Source organism: Amphiura filiformis, chromosome 14, assembly GCF_039555335.1.
Source record: "Amphiura filiformis chromosome 14, Afil_fr2py, whole genome shotgun sequence".
Classification (NCBI taxonomy): domain Eukaryota; kingdom Metazoa; phylum Echinodermata; class Ophiuroidea; order Amphilepidida; family Amphiuridae; genus Amphiura; species Amphiura filiformis.
The window spans coordinates 13,700,361-13,717,477 of record NC_092641.1 but is presented as its reverse complement, the minus strand read 5'-3'; the positions used below and the strand labels follow the sequence as shown (position 1 = coordinate 13,717,477).

Genomic DNA, 17,117 nt, shown 5'->3' with positions numbered 1-17,117 from the left:
TCAAACGGGATCACATCAATATTTTAATTAAAATTGCACCAAGCGGGTGTTGTAACATACACCAGGCACAAAAAGAAACTCGTCAGTTATATTCATCCTTGCTGTTCAATAACTTGATAATTTTGGATTATTCTGAAATATACATTTTGTTAATAGGACCTTTCTTTCTCATTTGACAGCCTCCAAACTCTAAAACCCCAAAATGAGAAGTTGCAATTTTAACGATTCAATTGTGCCTGTTACACTGTGTTCTTTATTGATTGGCCCGTGGTGCTTGTGTGCAATACAACGATGCGTTCCCATTGAAAATCGTTGAAAATGCAACTTTTGATTTTGGGGTTTGAGGATTTGGAGGCGCATATCTTGGTCAATTCTTGTTCTTTTTTCACGAACAGGGTGTCAAATGAGAAAGCAAAGTCCAATTAACAAAATGTATATTTCAGAATAATCCAAAATTATCAAGTTATTGAACAGCAAGGATGAATATAACTGACGAGTTTCTTTTAGTGCCTGGTGTACAAATAGTCACGTGACTTAATGAGATAGTTAGCTTTGTCTTTTAAAATATTGTTATTTTTTGTATTGAAACAGTGCGACGATGAATTCTTGGAGCTTTCCATCGATACGTTTTAACAGAGACATGAACCTGAAAAACAATTGAATTATAATAATAGTTTAGTTAGTCCTAATGTATATACGACGATGTGATTAAAATACCAAATGTGTATCGAAATAAAAAAAAGGTGTCGAATAAGTATTCGGTTAACAGAACATATATTTTATTCGTTTCACAATCATTTTGCGTTCGCCTTTTTTTACACATCAACTAATTTGACTGGCTACACCTTTGATTGTAGGCGTATGTTCAATAATTTGTTATACTAACCCAAGTGACGAGATAAGCTTGTTTTGGCTATCATAGTCCGTAATAACGCCGTTAACGCAGATGATTCCATACTCTTCACCGTAGTCGACAGGATCAAACTGTTGACGACCAAATTGTGGATTTGCAGTAAAATAGTCACTTATCTTTTGAGCTCTGTCTAGAATAACGGAAAGTGAATATTTTAAGATAAGCAAGATCGATAAAAGCTTGTGCAATATTATTTTTAAAAAGATATAGACCTAATGATATTGTATTTACCAAAGAGTACAAGTCTGGATGATTTATAATTCTCTTAATATAATAACACTAGGGGTCTTTTTATATGGTCAATTTTTGGGTGTCTATTGTTTAGAAACTCAAACGGAAGGGATTATTAAAGTGAGTTGGTCTGTAAGCTGTATTTGGGCTACATCAATCCCTCATTTCAAATCATTAGTTTTGGTTTCTCTTTTGTTCAGAAACCAAAAATCAAGGGATTAAAAAGTGGAGATGAACTGGTCTGCAATCATAACACTATTGTGCTGGGAGAACACAAGAGGGTATATATAACCAAAAGTATAATGGCCTATAACCATCCGTATATAATAGCATATTGTGCTAACATTTTGATTGTCGGATATCTATCAACGCGGGCGACAGTTGATGCTCTCTGTCGTAGGTGGCACACTTTCATGACCTACATGTAGAAATCATGTGCATATATTGAGGGGGTGTGGGGGGGGGGGGTTGTGTTTTGTTTATTTGTCTGAAATATAAACGATGCATGATGATGTAGATGATTTGATTATGAATTAGTTTATTCCCCGGAAAGCACAACCCATACCTCTTACCTAACCTATGCTCCCTCCGCCACCTATATATAACCCCCTCCCTCCCCCTCCCGCCTCCCCACACTCGATATCGACTCTTCCCTATTATTCCACTCCACTCTTGAGCTCTCCTCTCCCCCTCCTTCCCTTCCCACTTCCAATGCTCTCTCCCCTCTGTTTCTCTTTCTCCCTTACCCTTAACCCCCCCCCCCCCCCCCCACACACCCTCTTTCCCTGACGATCTCTTCTCTCTCTCTCTTCTCCATCTTTCTTTTACTCTAAGTCTAGGCCTATCACATAATGCGATGCCCAAATTAATAACTAAATTGAATAAAAGTCAATTTAAACCAGCTTTCTATGATATTGATCTTCCGTCATGCGACATGCACATAAATAGAGTTGTGTATAATAGTGTTTATATCACCGAAGTGTCTTTTATATCACTCAAGTGTATAATCTGTCAAGTGTCTATTGTAATGTCTGTGGAAATATTTCGATGGTCTATATATTTTCACAGTGAAATAAGCTAAGGCTATTTCGTAGTCTCAAGTCAATGCTTTCAAACTAAATCAATGCTTTCAAAAGTAGACTGCTTTGTTCGACTTCTCTGCTCGTGAATATTGCACTGCGAAATTTAAACATTTCTTTTGTATACTTAGATCAGGTAACTTCAAAGCCTGTAATTTTCTTCTTCACACCCTTTATAAGAAACTGAAACGAAAACCGAATCTGCCTGATACAAATGTTCAGTTTTTAGCAAAAGGTAGAAACAAAGAGTTCGATATCTTGTGACTCAAGTGGTTAGGCAGGATAATAGGAAACCACGTGACCAAAACCAAAATCAAAACTAAAACTAAACATTTGAAATGACCGACTGTGTCCGTTTCGTCTCCGTAAATAATCATTGATCGATCTTTGCGTGATTGCACGCACATTTATGCCTGTGCTTCTGGTAACACTGGTTAGTATCATTTCGATGTTAGAATATGTTCACGAGTAACTCCCGTTTAGGCGGGAGTACACATTTAAGTCAACGAAGCCGTGCAATAATTGCTCGCAAATGTTGGGCCGTAAAATTTAGATACTTCCTTTGTCTAAGGGATGAAATCAAAACTCGACCGGCGGGTGACCGCTGGTTCCGCCCGGCTCTGCCCGGTTCCCATTGTTTAGAGCAATAGCAACCGGACGGAACTGGAAGCCGGGTCGAGTTTTATTTTCGTCATTAAATAAGCCCGTGCCCTCGTACCCGAAGTCAAAAAGTTACACAACTTACGAAAGGGAAAACGAAAATTTACTTCCTTCAACTTGTCAGTGAGTGACAAAAGACTAGAATAATCACACATGAGTCTAACACTTGTAAAAGCTTGTAATAAATCCTCATTGTGTGATTACATACGTTTTAAGAATAAGCCCAACCTGGAGAACTATCTTCAAGATAAATTGGATTTTTTGGTGCCAGCTTAAAGTTTAAGGCAAGATCAAATACACTGCCTCTAAACGGTAGAGTTGCCTCTTGGCATAATAGTAAAACTTCTGGTTTATGTGATTTATGTCATAGTAATATAGAAGATATTAGGCACTTTATATTTTCTTGCCGAGTGTACAATGATATTCGTTCTAATGAATTCAAAAGATTGAAGGAAAGTTTAGAAAGGAATGGTCTATTATATGTATGGGAATTATTCATTACAAGCAACATTGATGAGAAATTATTTATCTTGCTTGGGGGTGACTGCACCCAATTTTTACCAACTTTTCCTAGTGACTTAGTTCACACTGCTAATGTTTGTTTTGATGTCACATGTAAATCTTTATTGAAAAGAACATGGAAGGCACGTAATGATTTCCTTAAGTAATTAATTCTTCACCACACTGACTACAATCTTGTCTATTGTATAATGTATATGGTCGAATCCAACGAAAAGTGTAATCGGCATGTTCAGGGCCATAACTTAAAAGTATTAATCAATTGGCATTCGTTCTTGTATTGTGTTTATTCGCCTTGATCATATGCTTCGCGCCATATATAATAAGACCCCCTTCTGTGAAAAACTTAGACACAGAGACCCCAAAACATGCTATTTTTACCCATTTTTTTTCAAAATATTTCTTAAAGTATTTTTAAAAACATATAAATCAGTTATGAAAAGAAGTCATTGGATTGAATCTAAATTGATTTCCTGAAAGGTGTGTATTCAAAGATTGCCTGTTCAATTTTTCACATATTTGTACATAATTATGAATTTGTTGTGATAATTTTTGAATGGTATTTTTTACATTACCTACGAATACAATTTTTCATAGCACTAGATATATCTTTAAAAATGGAAATCACTAATAAATGCGCAATTGATACAAGCTTTGATATGTCCAATACTGAAATGCATTGCATTCGGACATCTTTATTATTGTGTTTAGCTGCCAGAAATTCTAAATGGCACAAAGGTAGGTTTGGTAAAAATATGCATTACCTCCTTATATACATGTTAAAAGCTGTGCCATTTCCACAAAGTGAGAGAATAGTAAACAATAGTTAAGCAATAGGTGCAGGGTAATACACTCTTTATTTCTACCAAGTTTCAATAGCCTGCGTTTAAAAATTTCTGAGATGTCAACAATAAAAGCAAATATTCGTAGGTAAATTTCGGTAACCGAATGTTACCTACGAATACAATTTGACATCATGACAGTATTGTGAAACACCGCGATTCATGCCAATGCCCATATTGGTACATAACAAAGGCCTGTATGTTTGCTATCAAATCATATGTCAATGAAAGTTGCGAATTCACATACATGCCCACCATGCAAAACTGAATACGGCTTAATTGGTGAAAAATATGTACTGAAATAGACGACGGTCTGCTCATTTGAAAGAAAAATCAGATTCAAAGAAGATTAGAAGGGATAAATACTTGGATTTGTCAACTGTCATGTGTGTTTCATTTTAAATGTTTACCGACCTTGTGGTTTCTGAGTAATTTGTGTCCAAATTGATTTATTCGAAGGTAACTTTTGACGTTTTCGCTAAGGTTACCTACGAATACCATGAAAAAAACGACTGTTCTCATTGTCTCATGATCTAGACAACACATTGATGGACCCTGGTATAAAGCTAATTGTAGTTGCCCTCAAACGAAAGGCCACAAGACGTAACTGACTCCAAGATGGACTTCACAAGTCTGCAATAACGGTTTTAAGCGATTTGTGTGCAATTAAGCAAATTGTTTCTTACTTCAATCCTCTTTCAACCGCTGTGAACCGACATTATTAAAGGCCCATTCAGTGATTTGCTCATCCGGACGATCGTAAAAATCATCAAAATTCAGATTTTGGTACCTTTGTAATTGGCATAGATGTGCTAACATAGCCTGCTAGTGGTTCGGTCGAAAGCCGTGTATTTTAGACAAAATAAAGCATTTGCATGATTCTGGACTTTTGATACTGACAGTACAAAAAGTCCGACTCGAGATCGAGAAGCTCACTCTCCATCGTACCAACACGCGTTGCGTATTGTTTCTACTACTTATTACATCAGTAGCTACTATTTTAAACAAAATACACAATTTTAACTGTTTTTCATATTTGAATTGACCGTTAGTTTGCCTCGGTGACCTTTAATTGCTTATTTTGTTTTCTACTACAAAAATTAAGCGTCTGTTTTAAATCAATTTAGACTCTACTTCCCCCGTGTTAGAAACACTGGACTAGGAAGTTTTTCCAGTCGATTGGTGGCGCACTGTACGACAATCTCGATTTTCTCGAGTCGATCTGAGTTGAAGTAGAAAACCTTTCTAAAACTTCTGTTTTTGACTAATTTGTCGATGTATTCAGGGAAAAGTGGTTTAATGAAATTCTGTAGACTTATTCTTTATTTCTAAGCAACTCTGACAAATTTCCATTTTTTAATGTTCCTGTGAAATCACTGAAAGGGCCTTTAATACATGATAGGGTCTAAAGTATCAATAAACGCACATAAAAAAATAATACATTCAAAGTGCTTTATAAAATGAAGTTTTGATTACGATATCCACCAAAAGTCTAATTCTTACCTACAAATACTGAAATGTTACTTACGAATACAGCATAATACATGACATGTGTAATGAAGTGTCTCTACCAATGGAAATTAATTGTCAAAAACTTTAAGCGGTACCCCAGGACACTATTATTACCCATATACGGATTCATTCAACAATTATTTATTATGTAAAATTGCTGATTAACTACTTGTATATCAAAATAAAGTGCTCAAAATCTTGCAAAAAGCATCAAAATGTTTTGATCTAAGGTAATAGCATTTATTCATTTGGACGTACCATCTGAAAGAGATCTAAAACTACCATTTTATTAATTCATTACCATAATAGCAAAATTTAAACCTCTAAACTCAATATAGATATTGTTAAATCGCTCATGTTACCTACGAATACCCGGGCTTTTTCACCTTTTCATTGTACAAAGCGTTAGGTGTATGCGTATAATTCCTAATATTCTTGAAAACATATATCCTACTCGTTCTAATACAATGTGTAAATTGATTCATACTCATTTGATAAATAAAATACAGAAACTGACCTAAACTTCATTTTCAAAAATAAACTAGCATAAATTGACTAAGATCATATTGATCGCGTTATAAAAATAAAAACAAATATTTTCTGGTTGAGCTAGCATTTTCCTGACACCCTGTGGTCTACATTACACGAAAAAAGTGTTAATGGGAATATTCCATTTGTTTTAGGTTGATTAGTATTGCGATAGTGAAAGCATCCTAGTGGTATTCGTAGGTAACATTGGGTTTTGATATCACATTTACTATCACACGTCCTGGATTTATTTTTCAAGATTAGTAATGGCACTTTACAGCAAGTCGCCTATCCCAGCCAACAGAAAGTGCACCAGCAGTAACAACATCAAATTCCTACAGCGCTTTATTTGATCAGGTAGCAGAAACTGCTGTTCCTTCAGCCCCCAGCATCGACTTGATGACCCCAGACAAACATGTCCCCGTTAACTCAGCAAAGTCAAGGCCTACTACTAAACCAACTCCAAAACCAACAAGACAACCTACAAAAAGTACTAGTGAGAAACCACCGCCGAAAGAATGCCCACAGATCTTAATTTTTAGTAACTCTATATGCAAGCGGATAGATGAAGATAAGTTCTACAAAGGAAGGTCCACAAAAGTATTTGCTAAGAGTGGAGCAACCATAGTTGAGATTCAGAGACTTGTAGAAGATTGTGAGTATGTAAACCCAAAACATGTCATCCTACAAGCATGGACTAATAATGTAAAGCGAGAATCAACCGAGGCTTGTGAAGCCAAAGCGAGACGTCTTGTCAATGCAGCTCTTCAGAAATTTCCCAACGCGCACATTATTGTATCAAGTATTCTTCCCCGACTGATCCCCCTTGCAAGAAGTAATGTCTTAAACGGAGTTATATATGAACTGAACACCATCTTTGAACGAAATTGTCGCGCTAGTGCTCGTGTATCATTCGCAGACCATGCCCCATTATTTGTTACAGAAGGAGGACATATTAGAGAAGACCTATATTGGGACAAGGTTCACCTGAACAACCATGGCATCAGCAGACTTGTAAGGAACTTTAGAAATGTAATAGACTCTCAGTCAACCCCTTTTATGTGGAGTCAACATCAGCAAGGAACATAGGTCTTTCTTCTCATATATATAATGAACATGGTAAAAAAGAATGTGAAATTAAAAGGACTATTTCAAGCAATCAAACTGATCATTCATATTGTATAGGTTCTACATGTAATGATAACACATCTTCTTCATCTATGACTATTGTAAATAATTCTAATAATAACATCAATAGCCAAAATGTAAATTCTATTTATTCACCTCATCATCATGTCTCAAGTGTTACCTATTGTGCTCATGAAGTCACTCCCTCTCATCACAATCATCCATTCATTCATTTTCATTCAAGTGTTGTTGATGTTATTGACCAAGGTAATAGTGATGATACAAGTAGATTATGTTTTCAAAAAGCAGATGTTTATCCTGAAAGTACTTCTGTAAATTACAATTGTTCCCACAATATACCTAGTAATAACAATGTTCATGTAAATAATATAACAAATGATATAAATATTGTAAATAATATGAGTGATGACACTAAACATGTTAATGCTATTCTAAAGAAATCTGTACATATAACTAGTGCTATTACATGTAGTAGTAATAATGATGTTTCAATCAGTACTTCTGCTATGGAAAATGAAAATTCTCATGATGTTTATGCCAATGGTGCAGACAATGGAAATCTTGATGATGAAGAAATTACTAGTGTCACAACATGTGACAACAATGAGTGTACAAACAAGTGTTGTAAGGTAAAAGATAAAAATAGTACCGGTAAAAAAAGAAAAAAAAAAGATTTTTGTGGTGAGTGTGTAAGAAAAATCATAAAAAATGATCTTTATGTAACTTGTAATAATTGTACTCTTGATTTTCACCTTAGATGTGTTGATGATAATGATGTTAAGCTAAATAATAATTGTTATTGTAAGAATTGTTTTCACAAACTTGCTAATGATGAACTTCCTCTTAATGAGGGCTTTATTGATTTAAAGTGTAAGATTAGGAAGGGCCTTAAAATAGCTCATTTAAATATCCAGGGTTTAATCCACAAAGTTGATGAGGTTAATTTCCTTTTGAATGACAATGCTATTGATGCGTTATGTATTAATGAGACTTGGTTAGATCATGGAATTAAGAGACATGGAAGTTGGTCGATCCAACACCTATTGAATTATTTACGTAACATTCTATAGAGGGTACGTATCAAGCTATTGTGGTAACAATGACGTCAGCGTGTCTTTGATGTGGATCAGACTTGCCGCCTTTATTGCCAGTTCGTTTATTTACAGGTTTATTATTTTGAGCAAAAATCGTGTTTTTCTTGATTATGTTTCAAGTATGTTGTTTTTATTCGGAAAAAGTGACAGGGATGTTAGATTTGTAATCCATAATTACAGAAATCCAATCAAAATATCGATTTCTACCCTATACTTACAGATTTTCTTAAACTTCAAAATATTGGAAATCATGCATTTACGTCTAAACCGCTAATTAGCGGTAATAATTGATATGCGCACTTGGCACATGCGTTACATTGTAAAATGAATCTCGCATCTATTTGTGTGCCCGGGGTTGCCCGAAATTGCTGTGACCAGAATGTTCCAGAGTCGGGTATTATCTTTACATTTTGCGTAACCTGAAATAAATTGTATTTCATTTCATTTTCTGTTTTAAAACTGCTATCTGAAAGTCTAGCATATATACATTTAATCGGTAGGTTCTCACATAATTACATACTTTTAATAAAATTGTATAAATTAAACTGGTAGCATTCTGACCATTACGTAGGGATTTTATAAAATCTGTTTGTGTTCATAAAACTAGTCATGCACTGCGGTAATATAACACAGCCCATTGTCAGGACTTAGTACACGACCTCGTACTGCTATTGATTTTAAGCGGGAACTTTGATTTTAGACATGGTACACGTTGACCATGCGTTGACTCAATTGTTCCACTTTCACCTGTACTGCTTTTGTTAAGTATCGCGGCAAGTATGATACTCATTTTGATGTAGTATTTGACCAGCTTCCATGTGTATTACTTCCATGGTTAGATAAGGATGTTGATGACTCAGAAGTAGAAATAGATGGTTATAATACTTATAGACTTGATAGACAAAATGGTAAAATACGGGGTGGAGTTTTATGTTATGTTAAAAACAGTATTTTGTCAAAACAAAATGAGGATTTATATGATAATGATATTGAAGGTATTTTTATTGAACTTAATTTAACCAATACAAAGCCTTTTTTAGTTGGCAGTATTTATCGCCCACCAGACTGTACTGTTGATTTTCTTGATAATCTTGATGATGTATTTAAGAAATGTAACAATTTATATGATGATGTATATATTTGAGGAGACTTTAATTTAGATCAGGTTAAAATTGGTAATTTAAGAAAAGTGACAAGGTTGGCAAACAATTCTAATATGAAACAAATTATAACAGATTATACAAGAATAACTGAAACTAGTAAAACAAAAATTGACTTAATATTTGTATCAAAACCAGAACTTATTATCTCATCTGGTGTTCATAGTTTAGGTCTTAGTGATCATTCATTAATATATGCTGTAAGAAAATGTAACAAGTTGAAACTTCCACCAAAAATTGTAAGATCCAGATGTTTCAAAAACTTTAATGAATTAGATTATATTGATACAATAAAAAATATTGATTGGGGTAGAATTCGTAATATAAATGATGTCAATGAAGCACTTAATGAATGGCAGTCTTCATTCACTGCTGCCTGTGACAAGCATGCACCATTTAAGGAAAAGAAAGTTAAAGGTTGTTTACCTGAATGGGTGAATAGTGAATTTTTGAGACTAAGTAAAGATAGGGACTACTATTTTTCAAAAGCACATAAGACAAATAATGCTGAAGATTGGAGTAAAGCAAAGTCTCTTAGAAATAAAGTAAACAATATGAAATATTCACTGAAAAAGAGTTATTGTAACGAGGCTATAAGTAACAACATAAATAATAGTAAAAATCTTTGGAAAACAATTAAGAAAATTATACCAAACAAAACATCAAGTATACCTACAGCAGTTGTTAAAAAGAATGGTAATTACTCAGGTAACAAAAAGGATATGGCAAATGAATTCAATGAGTTTTTCACTTCAATAGGTAATGAACTTGGGAGTAAATTTAATAATAACAATGATAATTATGTATGCACTTGTAATACTGTATGTTCTCATCAAAATCATAGTGAAAGATGGTGAAATCAAAACGGAAATTCTGACAAACTATGATATATAGCTCACGGTGATGTGCTTTAGAAAGTTGGGGAAAATCCTTCATTAGCGAACTATATTACTTTGAAAAGCTAAAAGGTTGATCCAAGAAAAAGCTCGCGGACCGAGCTGAAGCCTATAAAAATCGAATATCTTGCACTAAATGACTAAATTTCAGGCCTAAGTTTAACACCAGGATTTTAAAAAAAAATCAGTATCAAGCATTATAGTTTTTCCAGCCATTTACTGAAAAAATGAAAATTATTGCTTTTCATTTGGCTGAGAAAAAATTTTTACACTGAAAAGGTGTAACTCAAAATTTTGCTCATTTCAACACCAATTTCGATCGTTTGTATTGCCTCATTAAATGACTGAGTGAGCCTTGCAGAACAAAAGAATCGGTTGTGCAGGTAGCTGACTGTGAGGAATCATAAATTAGTTATGATAACTAACAGGTATAATTATATTGAACTCGACACACAATTGTGAACTCCTCTTCGGCTCGTGCAAAAATCGTGCAACATCGTCAGCCTACTACGCTAATTGCCTAAGTCATTTTTTTTGTAATTTTGAGAAATACAAAATGTGGTTGAAGCACACATCAAATAATTTATCGCCCTAATTATTTTGGATTAGTCTATTTAATTTATATCATTATCAATTGTTCCACTGCAAAGATTCGTGAATGAATATGTTTAAACGCATGCTTGAACAATATTTTGCATTTTGTTCTCAAAATTACAAAAAAAATGACTTAGGCAATTAGACATACTATATTATGTTTATTTACTTGCTCTTCCTATAACGGGCATCTGATGATCAATGATATTCACGGAATCCTCAGTGAGTGTTGCCGCTATACCTTCGACGTCTTTTGCCGAGAACATGTGCGATCTCCTTGCGAAAAAATTCTCAACCTCTATTTGTAGCAATGGAGAAGGTGTGGTCACTGCACTAAGGAACGATTGGTCCCCTTTGATAGGAATGAATCGATGGTATACAAATATTAACTGTCTATGAGTGTGATGGTCGAAATATAACCTTGGAACAATTTATAACATTTTGATTAGGGTATTATTATTATAATTACCTGGACATGTAAAGTGGTCTACACCCTCTGCAATGCATTTCTCCAAGCATCCCATCCGTTCCAATGAATCCTTCTGATCGAAACATTCTTCACAAGTTGCTTCACATTGCTGCTCGGTAATCTCAATGCGGTGATTATTGGCTCCTGGTCCTGCATTGCAACTGTAGATGTAGATTGTCGCACTTATCAGTACAATGTGGAGGACATTCATTTTTCTTCCGGTTTCCATCCTGTTAAAATTATAATACGGAAAGGTGATTGTCTGTTTTCTGCATAACACTCTATCTTATGAAATCTTAATAGCATCAAGCACCTTAAGGGATCCAGAATGAGCGTTTATTGCGTTTCGACAGTATTTTTTGTGGGACATGAGAGCACCTCAGACCTATCGAAACATGTCGTTCATACCCCAGCCCTTAATGGAATATTTTATCAAGATTTGTATTTTATTCTATAAAATATTTATTTCATTCTATAAAGATTTTATAATTTTATTCTATAAATATTTTATACTATAAAGATTTCTATAGTATCAAGCACTGATACTACACCCGTGACTTTACCCTTGGATAGCTTACCGTAATTAGTTATTCTCCTTCACACCCTTGTTGCTCTTCTTGCTTATGGCAAGATTTATCCCTCGGCGGCCGAGTATTATCACATCCATTGGGCAAGTACGGTGCATAAAACACATATTTGTTTATTTTTTATTTGATTTGTTCGGGTTTTGACAACCCTGGATAACCCAAGAAAGCCTCTATTGAAGCTTATTTCCATTGGGGTCCATTTGAACACCGGGACGGGTTGGGAACAGTCAGGGGTTAATACCCTACTCTTTTCGAAACTGGCTGCGAGATACATGTACAGGTATGGCTCTCTGTACACGGGACCGACGGCTCAACGTCCCCTCCGAAGGACGGAGTACTTTCATGATACATTTACCCAATTCTAAATGAACCATGGGGAGAGCGGAAGTCTGGATTTAATCTACAGAAGTTGCTAATTAATTTCAGACTTTTTTTTTTTTTTCAATATCCCAGCAAATCACCACCGCCGGGAATCGAACCCGGGACCTCATGCACTAAAGGCAAGTACCCTAACCATTGCGCCACGCTCTCCCCCCCCCCCTGCAAAAGGTGCAGGACATATATAAAGGTGCTGTATCATATGCGTAGATCCGGGGTTGAGGGGGGGGGGGATAAATCCCCCAATATTTTGCCGGGTGACCCATACAATCATCAACCCATGTTGACGCCTGATGATGGGTTTCTGACCAAATTAACCTCATATTTGCCCATTTTAGCCCCCAAAGTGCAAATTTCTAATGTTTCGCCGGAGAAATTCTCGAGTGCTGTTGGCCTTCTTGCAGATTTTATCTACATGGGTGCTCCATGACTGGTTGCTTGTAATGTTTACACACATGAATTTGGCACAGTTTGTCTTCTTGAGAATTTCATTGTGAATAATATATCGAAATGAGATGCAGTTTCTCTTGTTGGATGTGGTGATGACTTCACATTTACTTGGATTGAAATCCATCAACAAGTCCTCTTGAAAATCTTTTAGCGCCAGAAGCATCATGCCACTTGTGAATATGCAAACGTCATGTTTTATAGGTAATAAATAGTTCTTGAAACCTTGAAGTATGAGTTGATATCAAGTTCCGTAGATTGGTAGCTACTACCGGTTCATGCTTAAGGGATCCATATTCCCCCAAGTTAGGATACATGACTTAGTTCTTCAAAACTCAAATCGGACAGCAAATCTTAGGCTTCGGAATATTAATGAATTCCAAAACCTGAGATTCGCTGCCCGATGAATCATTACCTAATTTTGGTATCAAAACAAGGTTTTAGAAGCAATAACACTATGATAATACCCTACACAAGCAGAAACAAAACTAGAGAAGGCGAAGGAAAGAAATGAAGGAAGGAAGCAATGAAAGAAAAGAAACACTTCATACACGAAATACAAATTCAGAATCTGCCCCTGACATGTGATTGAAGAAGTAGAGGAAGAGGAAGTGCAAGAAGAAATGAAAGAAGAATATGATTGAAAACAAGGAATCAGAAGACATTGCACATCATTTATAATACCATTTAACTTAATACCATACAGTAACATCTAGCATGTTACATATCCTTAATAGAAACAACACCATTCAATGCTTCATAGATAATGAAGTGACAAATGTAATATCACGGTTGATCAATTACATTTGCTTTTTTAATTAACTTAATTCTCAATACAAAAAGGCAGGTGCAGATCGACACAATCCTACAAAATGCAATAAACAGCTACTGTATGTATTAAATGTGATAAAATAATGAGATGCGTGCCAGATAGTTGAGCAAATTATGTTAAGTAGACCCAAGAGTGTTTTGACCAGATGTTGAACTTGAATCGAAGGAAAACTTCAACAATGAGTGGCGTCACATTTTCTTATGAAACCCCTAAAAGTCCACTTCTTGTTTTTGTAAGTAATAAATAGTTCTTGAAACAATATAAGTTGATATCAAGATGCAAGATGAGTTGATATCAAGATGTTAGGTTAGTAGGTAACTACTGCCGAGTTATGCTTCATTTCATTCGGCTGCGAAGCAGGCGACTACAAAGTTTCTCCATGTACTACGATCTGAAGCCAAAGTGGCAATGGCATCTGGCAGTAGAAAGTTGTCGAAATCCCCCAACAGTTTTTGCACATAAGACAAGTAGGATGTTCTTTGCCTTCCAGGTCTTCTTTTACCATGTAATGGGGTGTAGAGAGCATATCTTCTGCATGGTTCATCTTCCTGCATCCTCAAGATATGTCCCAGGAATCGTAGTTGTCGTGATCTGACAGAGTTGATAAGAGGCACAGTGTTGGTGATGGCATAGACCCTTTCATTACTAACATGGTCGGTGCGCTTGATGTTCAGCATTATCCTGTAACATGATGTACCAAAAGCGTTGATCTTATTTTCCATATCGGTAGATATCACCCAGGACTCACAGCCATAGAGCAATACTGTAACACAAGTGGTGTTAAACAGCTTGACTTTTGTTGCAACAGTGATTGTTGGACTTCTCCACAGATGCTCCAGTTTCCAAAATGCATACCAAGCAAGCGCCTTCCGTCGGGAGAGGTCACTGGTGCTAGAGCCCATCATGGAACCAAGATATTTAAAATCAGTGACATACTTGATGGGTTCTCCGTATACTTGGAGTGGTGGCTGAGGATTGCAGTTGATGGTCATGTACTCAGTTTTGGGAACACTGATGATGAGACCCAGGCTTTCTGCTGCAGCCGCTGTTCTGGTCAGCTGTGCCTGTGCCCGCGGGATGGAAGATTCAAGCAAGGCAATATCATCAGCGAAATCCAAGTCGTTCAAAACCTTGGCAGGATAACGCCTGGAGCGACGCGGGTGTGTTTCAACACCGCTGTTATTCCCCTTGGTAGCCATCGTCATCAAATAGTCGATGAGAACAATGAATAGGAATGGGGCCAGAACATCCCCCTGCAATACTCCAGTAGTCACTAGGAAGGGATCCGAGATGTTGCCATCTACCAATACGGCACTTTGCGAATTAGTATACAGTACACGTATTGCCTTTACGATGCTCTCAGGGATACCATAGTGCCGCAAAACAGAAAACATCATCTTCCTGTTGATTGAATCAAAGGCTTTCTTGAAGTCAATGAATGTTATAGTTAGTGGAAGTTGGTAACTATGGAAAGCCTCCATGATTCTACGGAGGATATGCGTTTGCTGTGCACAGCTTCTGCCTGGTCTAAATCCGGCCTGGTTACTTCTTATTACAGGATCAATATGGTCCCTGATTCTATTCAGTAGGATCCTATTGTACACCTTAGCTGCAACTGACATCAGTGTGATTCCTCTATAGTTGTTCATGAGGCTGAGGTCTCCTTTCTTTGGAAGGGGAACTATAACATTGGTAATCCACTGTTCTGGTGGCGTAAGCTTTGTAAAAACTTCTACGCAGAATTTATGGATGATGTCTACCATAGCTTCACCACCACCCTGGAGTGCCTCAGCGGTAATCGCACAGTCCAGTCCAGCAGCTTTGTTTGTTTTCATTGTTTGAATGGCTTTTCTTGTCTCTTCCAGGGTAGGGGGATCAGCACAAATAGGCAAGTCCTGGTCGGCGGGTGGTGGGAGATCAGATGTTGGTGGTCCATTGTCATTGTTCAGCAGGGCACAGAAGTAGTCCTTCCACTCAGCAAGTAGTTCTTTGTCGCTTGAGGGGATTGTCCCATCTCTCTTCTTCACTTTGGGATTTGATCTCTTCTTCTTCCCCGAGATGTCATGGATTATTTTCCATGTGGTGTTGTAATTGCCAGTTATGCTTAAGGGGTCCATATTCCCCCAAGTTACGTTACATGGTTTAGCTCTTCAAAACACAAATCGGCTTTAATTACTAATGAATTCCAAAACCCAAGATTCTCTGCCCAAAATTACCTAATTTTGGTAGCAAAACAAGGTTTTAAAAACAATAAAAAATATTATAATCCCCTACTAAAATGTCTACAAAAAGAGGAAAAACCAAACAAGAGAAGGCGAAGGAAAGAAAGGAGGAGGAGGCAGTGAAAGAAAAGAAACACTTTTGACGCATGAAATACAAATCCATGACATGTGATTGAAGAAGTATATAAAGAGGAAGTGGAAGAAGAGGTGAAAGAAGAATATAAATAAAAAAGAAAGTAGAAGACATTGAACATTATTTATAATACCTAGGAATATTAACTTACCATACAATAAAATCTAGCTTGTTTACAGATCTGATCCTAAATAGAAACGACACTATTCAATGCTTCATAAGCAGTAAAGTGACAATATAACCAATTTAATATCGTGGTTTAAGATGAATTATATTTGCTTTTTCAATTAATCTTGATTCTCAATAAAATGGCAGGTCGACACAATCGTTTAAAATGCAATAAACAGCTACTATGTTTCATTAAATATGATAACATATATGATGTGATGTGATCAGGCAAAATCAGCCTGAAGTCAGGCATATTCAATTTTCAGTTTTCTACATGATTGTATAAAACATATGCAAAGGTATATTTTGCAGAACACCCCATTGAAAACGAACATTTAGCTCCAAAGATATGAACAGTTGAAGTGTTTCCAAAACAATAGACAACGAAAGATTTTTTCCTTTGGTTGTCTATAACTGGAAATCAATATTTCCGACTTACGAATGATTTTGCTGGATCACATCACATATGACATGCGTGCCAGAACATGAATTTATGTTGTTTAGACCCAAGAGAATTTGACCAGATGTTTAACTTGAATCACATGAAGACTTTATATCTTTAGTATTGCTTCGTTCAAACCTTTTGCGTGCATATGCCAGTACATTAAACACGTTACAAAAATTACATCCTTTTATTATGAGATAAGAAATCTAAATCTATGTAATGCTTCCGTCAATTGCAAGCCCGGCTACCAGGGACCCGG

The 17,117-nt window shown here is 36.1% G+C and overlaps 2 protein-coding genes across 2 annotated transcripts in view; both read right to left on the bottom strand.

Annotated features, from left to right (window-relative positions):
- LOC140169748 (uncharacterized) overlaps window positions 1-17,117 on the bottom strand; it is a 53,327-nt gene that overhangs the window by 27,052 nt on the left and 9,158 nt on the right. The window lies entirely within an intron of this gene.
- Window positions 161-16,451, bottom strand: LOC140168938 (uncharacterized). The gene is made up of 5 exons (XM_072192249.1): window positions 16,397-16,451; window positions 11,647-11,876; window positions 11,347-11,529; window positions 887-1,043; window positions 161-646 (listed from the first exon to the last, which is right to left on the bottom strand). The coding sequence occupies exons 2-5, from the start codon at window positions 11,873-11,875 to the stop codon at window positions 571-573; spliced, it is 645 nt and encodes a 214-aa protein (XP_072048350.1). The 5' UTR covers window position 11,876; window positions 16,397-16,451; the 3' UTR covers window positions 161-570.

Bases quoted from the DNA above. Each gene is read 5' to 3' on its own strand.
- LOC140168938 (XM_072192249.1), bottom strand. From the start codon at position 11,875: ATGGAAACCGGAAGAAAAATGAATGTCCTCCACATTGTACTGATAAGT. The intron at 1,044-11,346 runs GTAAATAAACAT...CCGTTATTCTAG, and splicing joins GCCCGTTATAGGAAGAGCAA to ACAGAGCTCAAAAGATAAGT. The intron at 647-886 runs GTTAGTATAACA...ATTGTTTTTCAG, and splicing joins AAGCTTATCTCGTCACTTGG to GTTCATGTCTCTGTTAAAAC.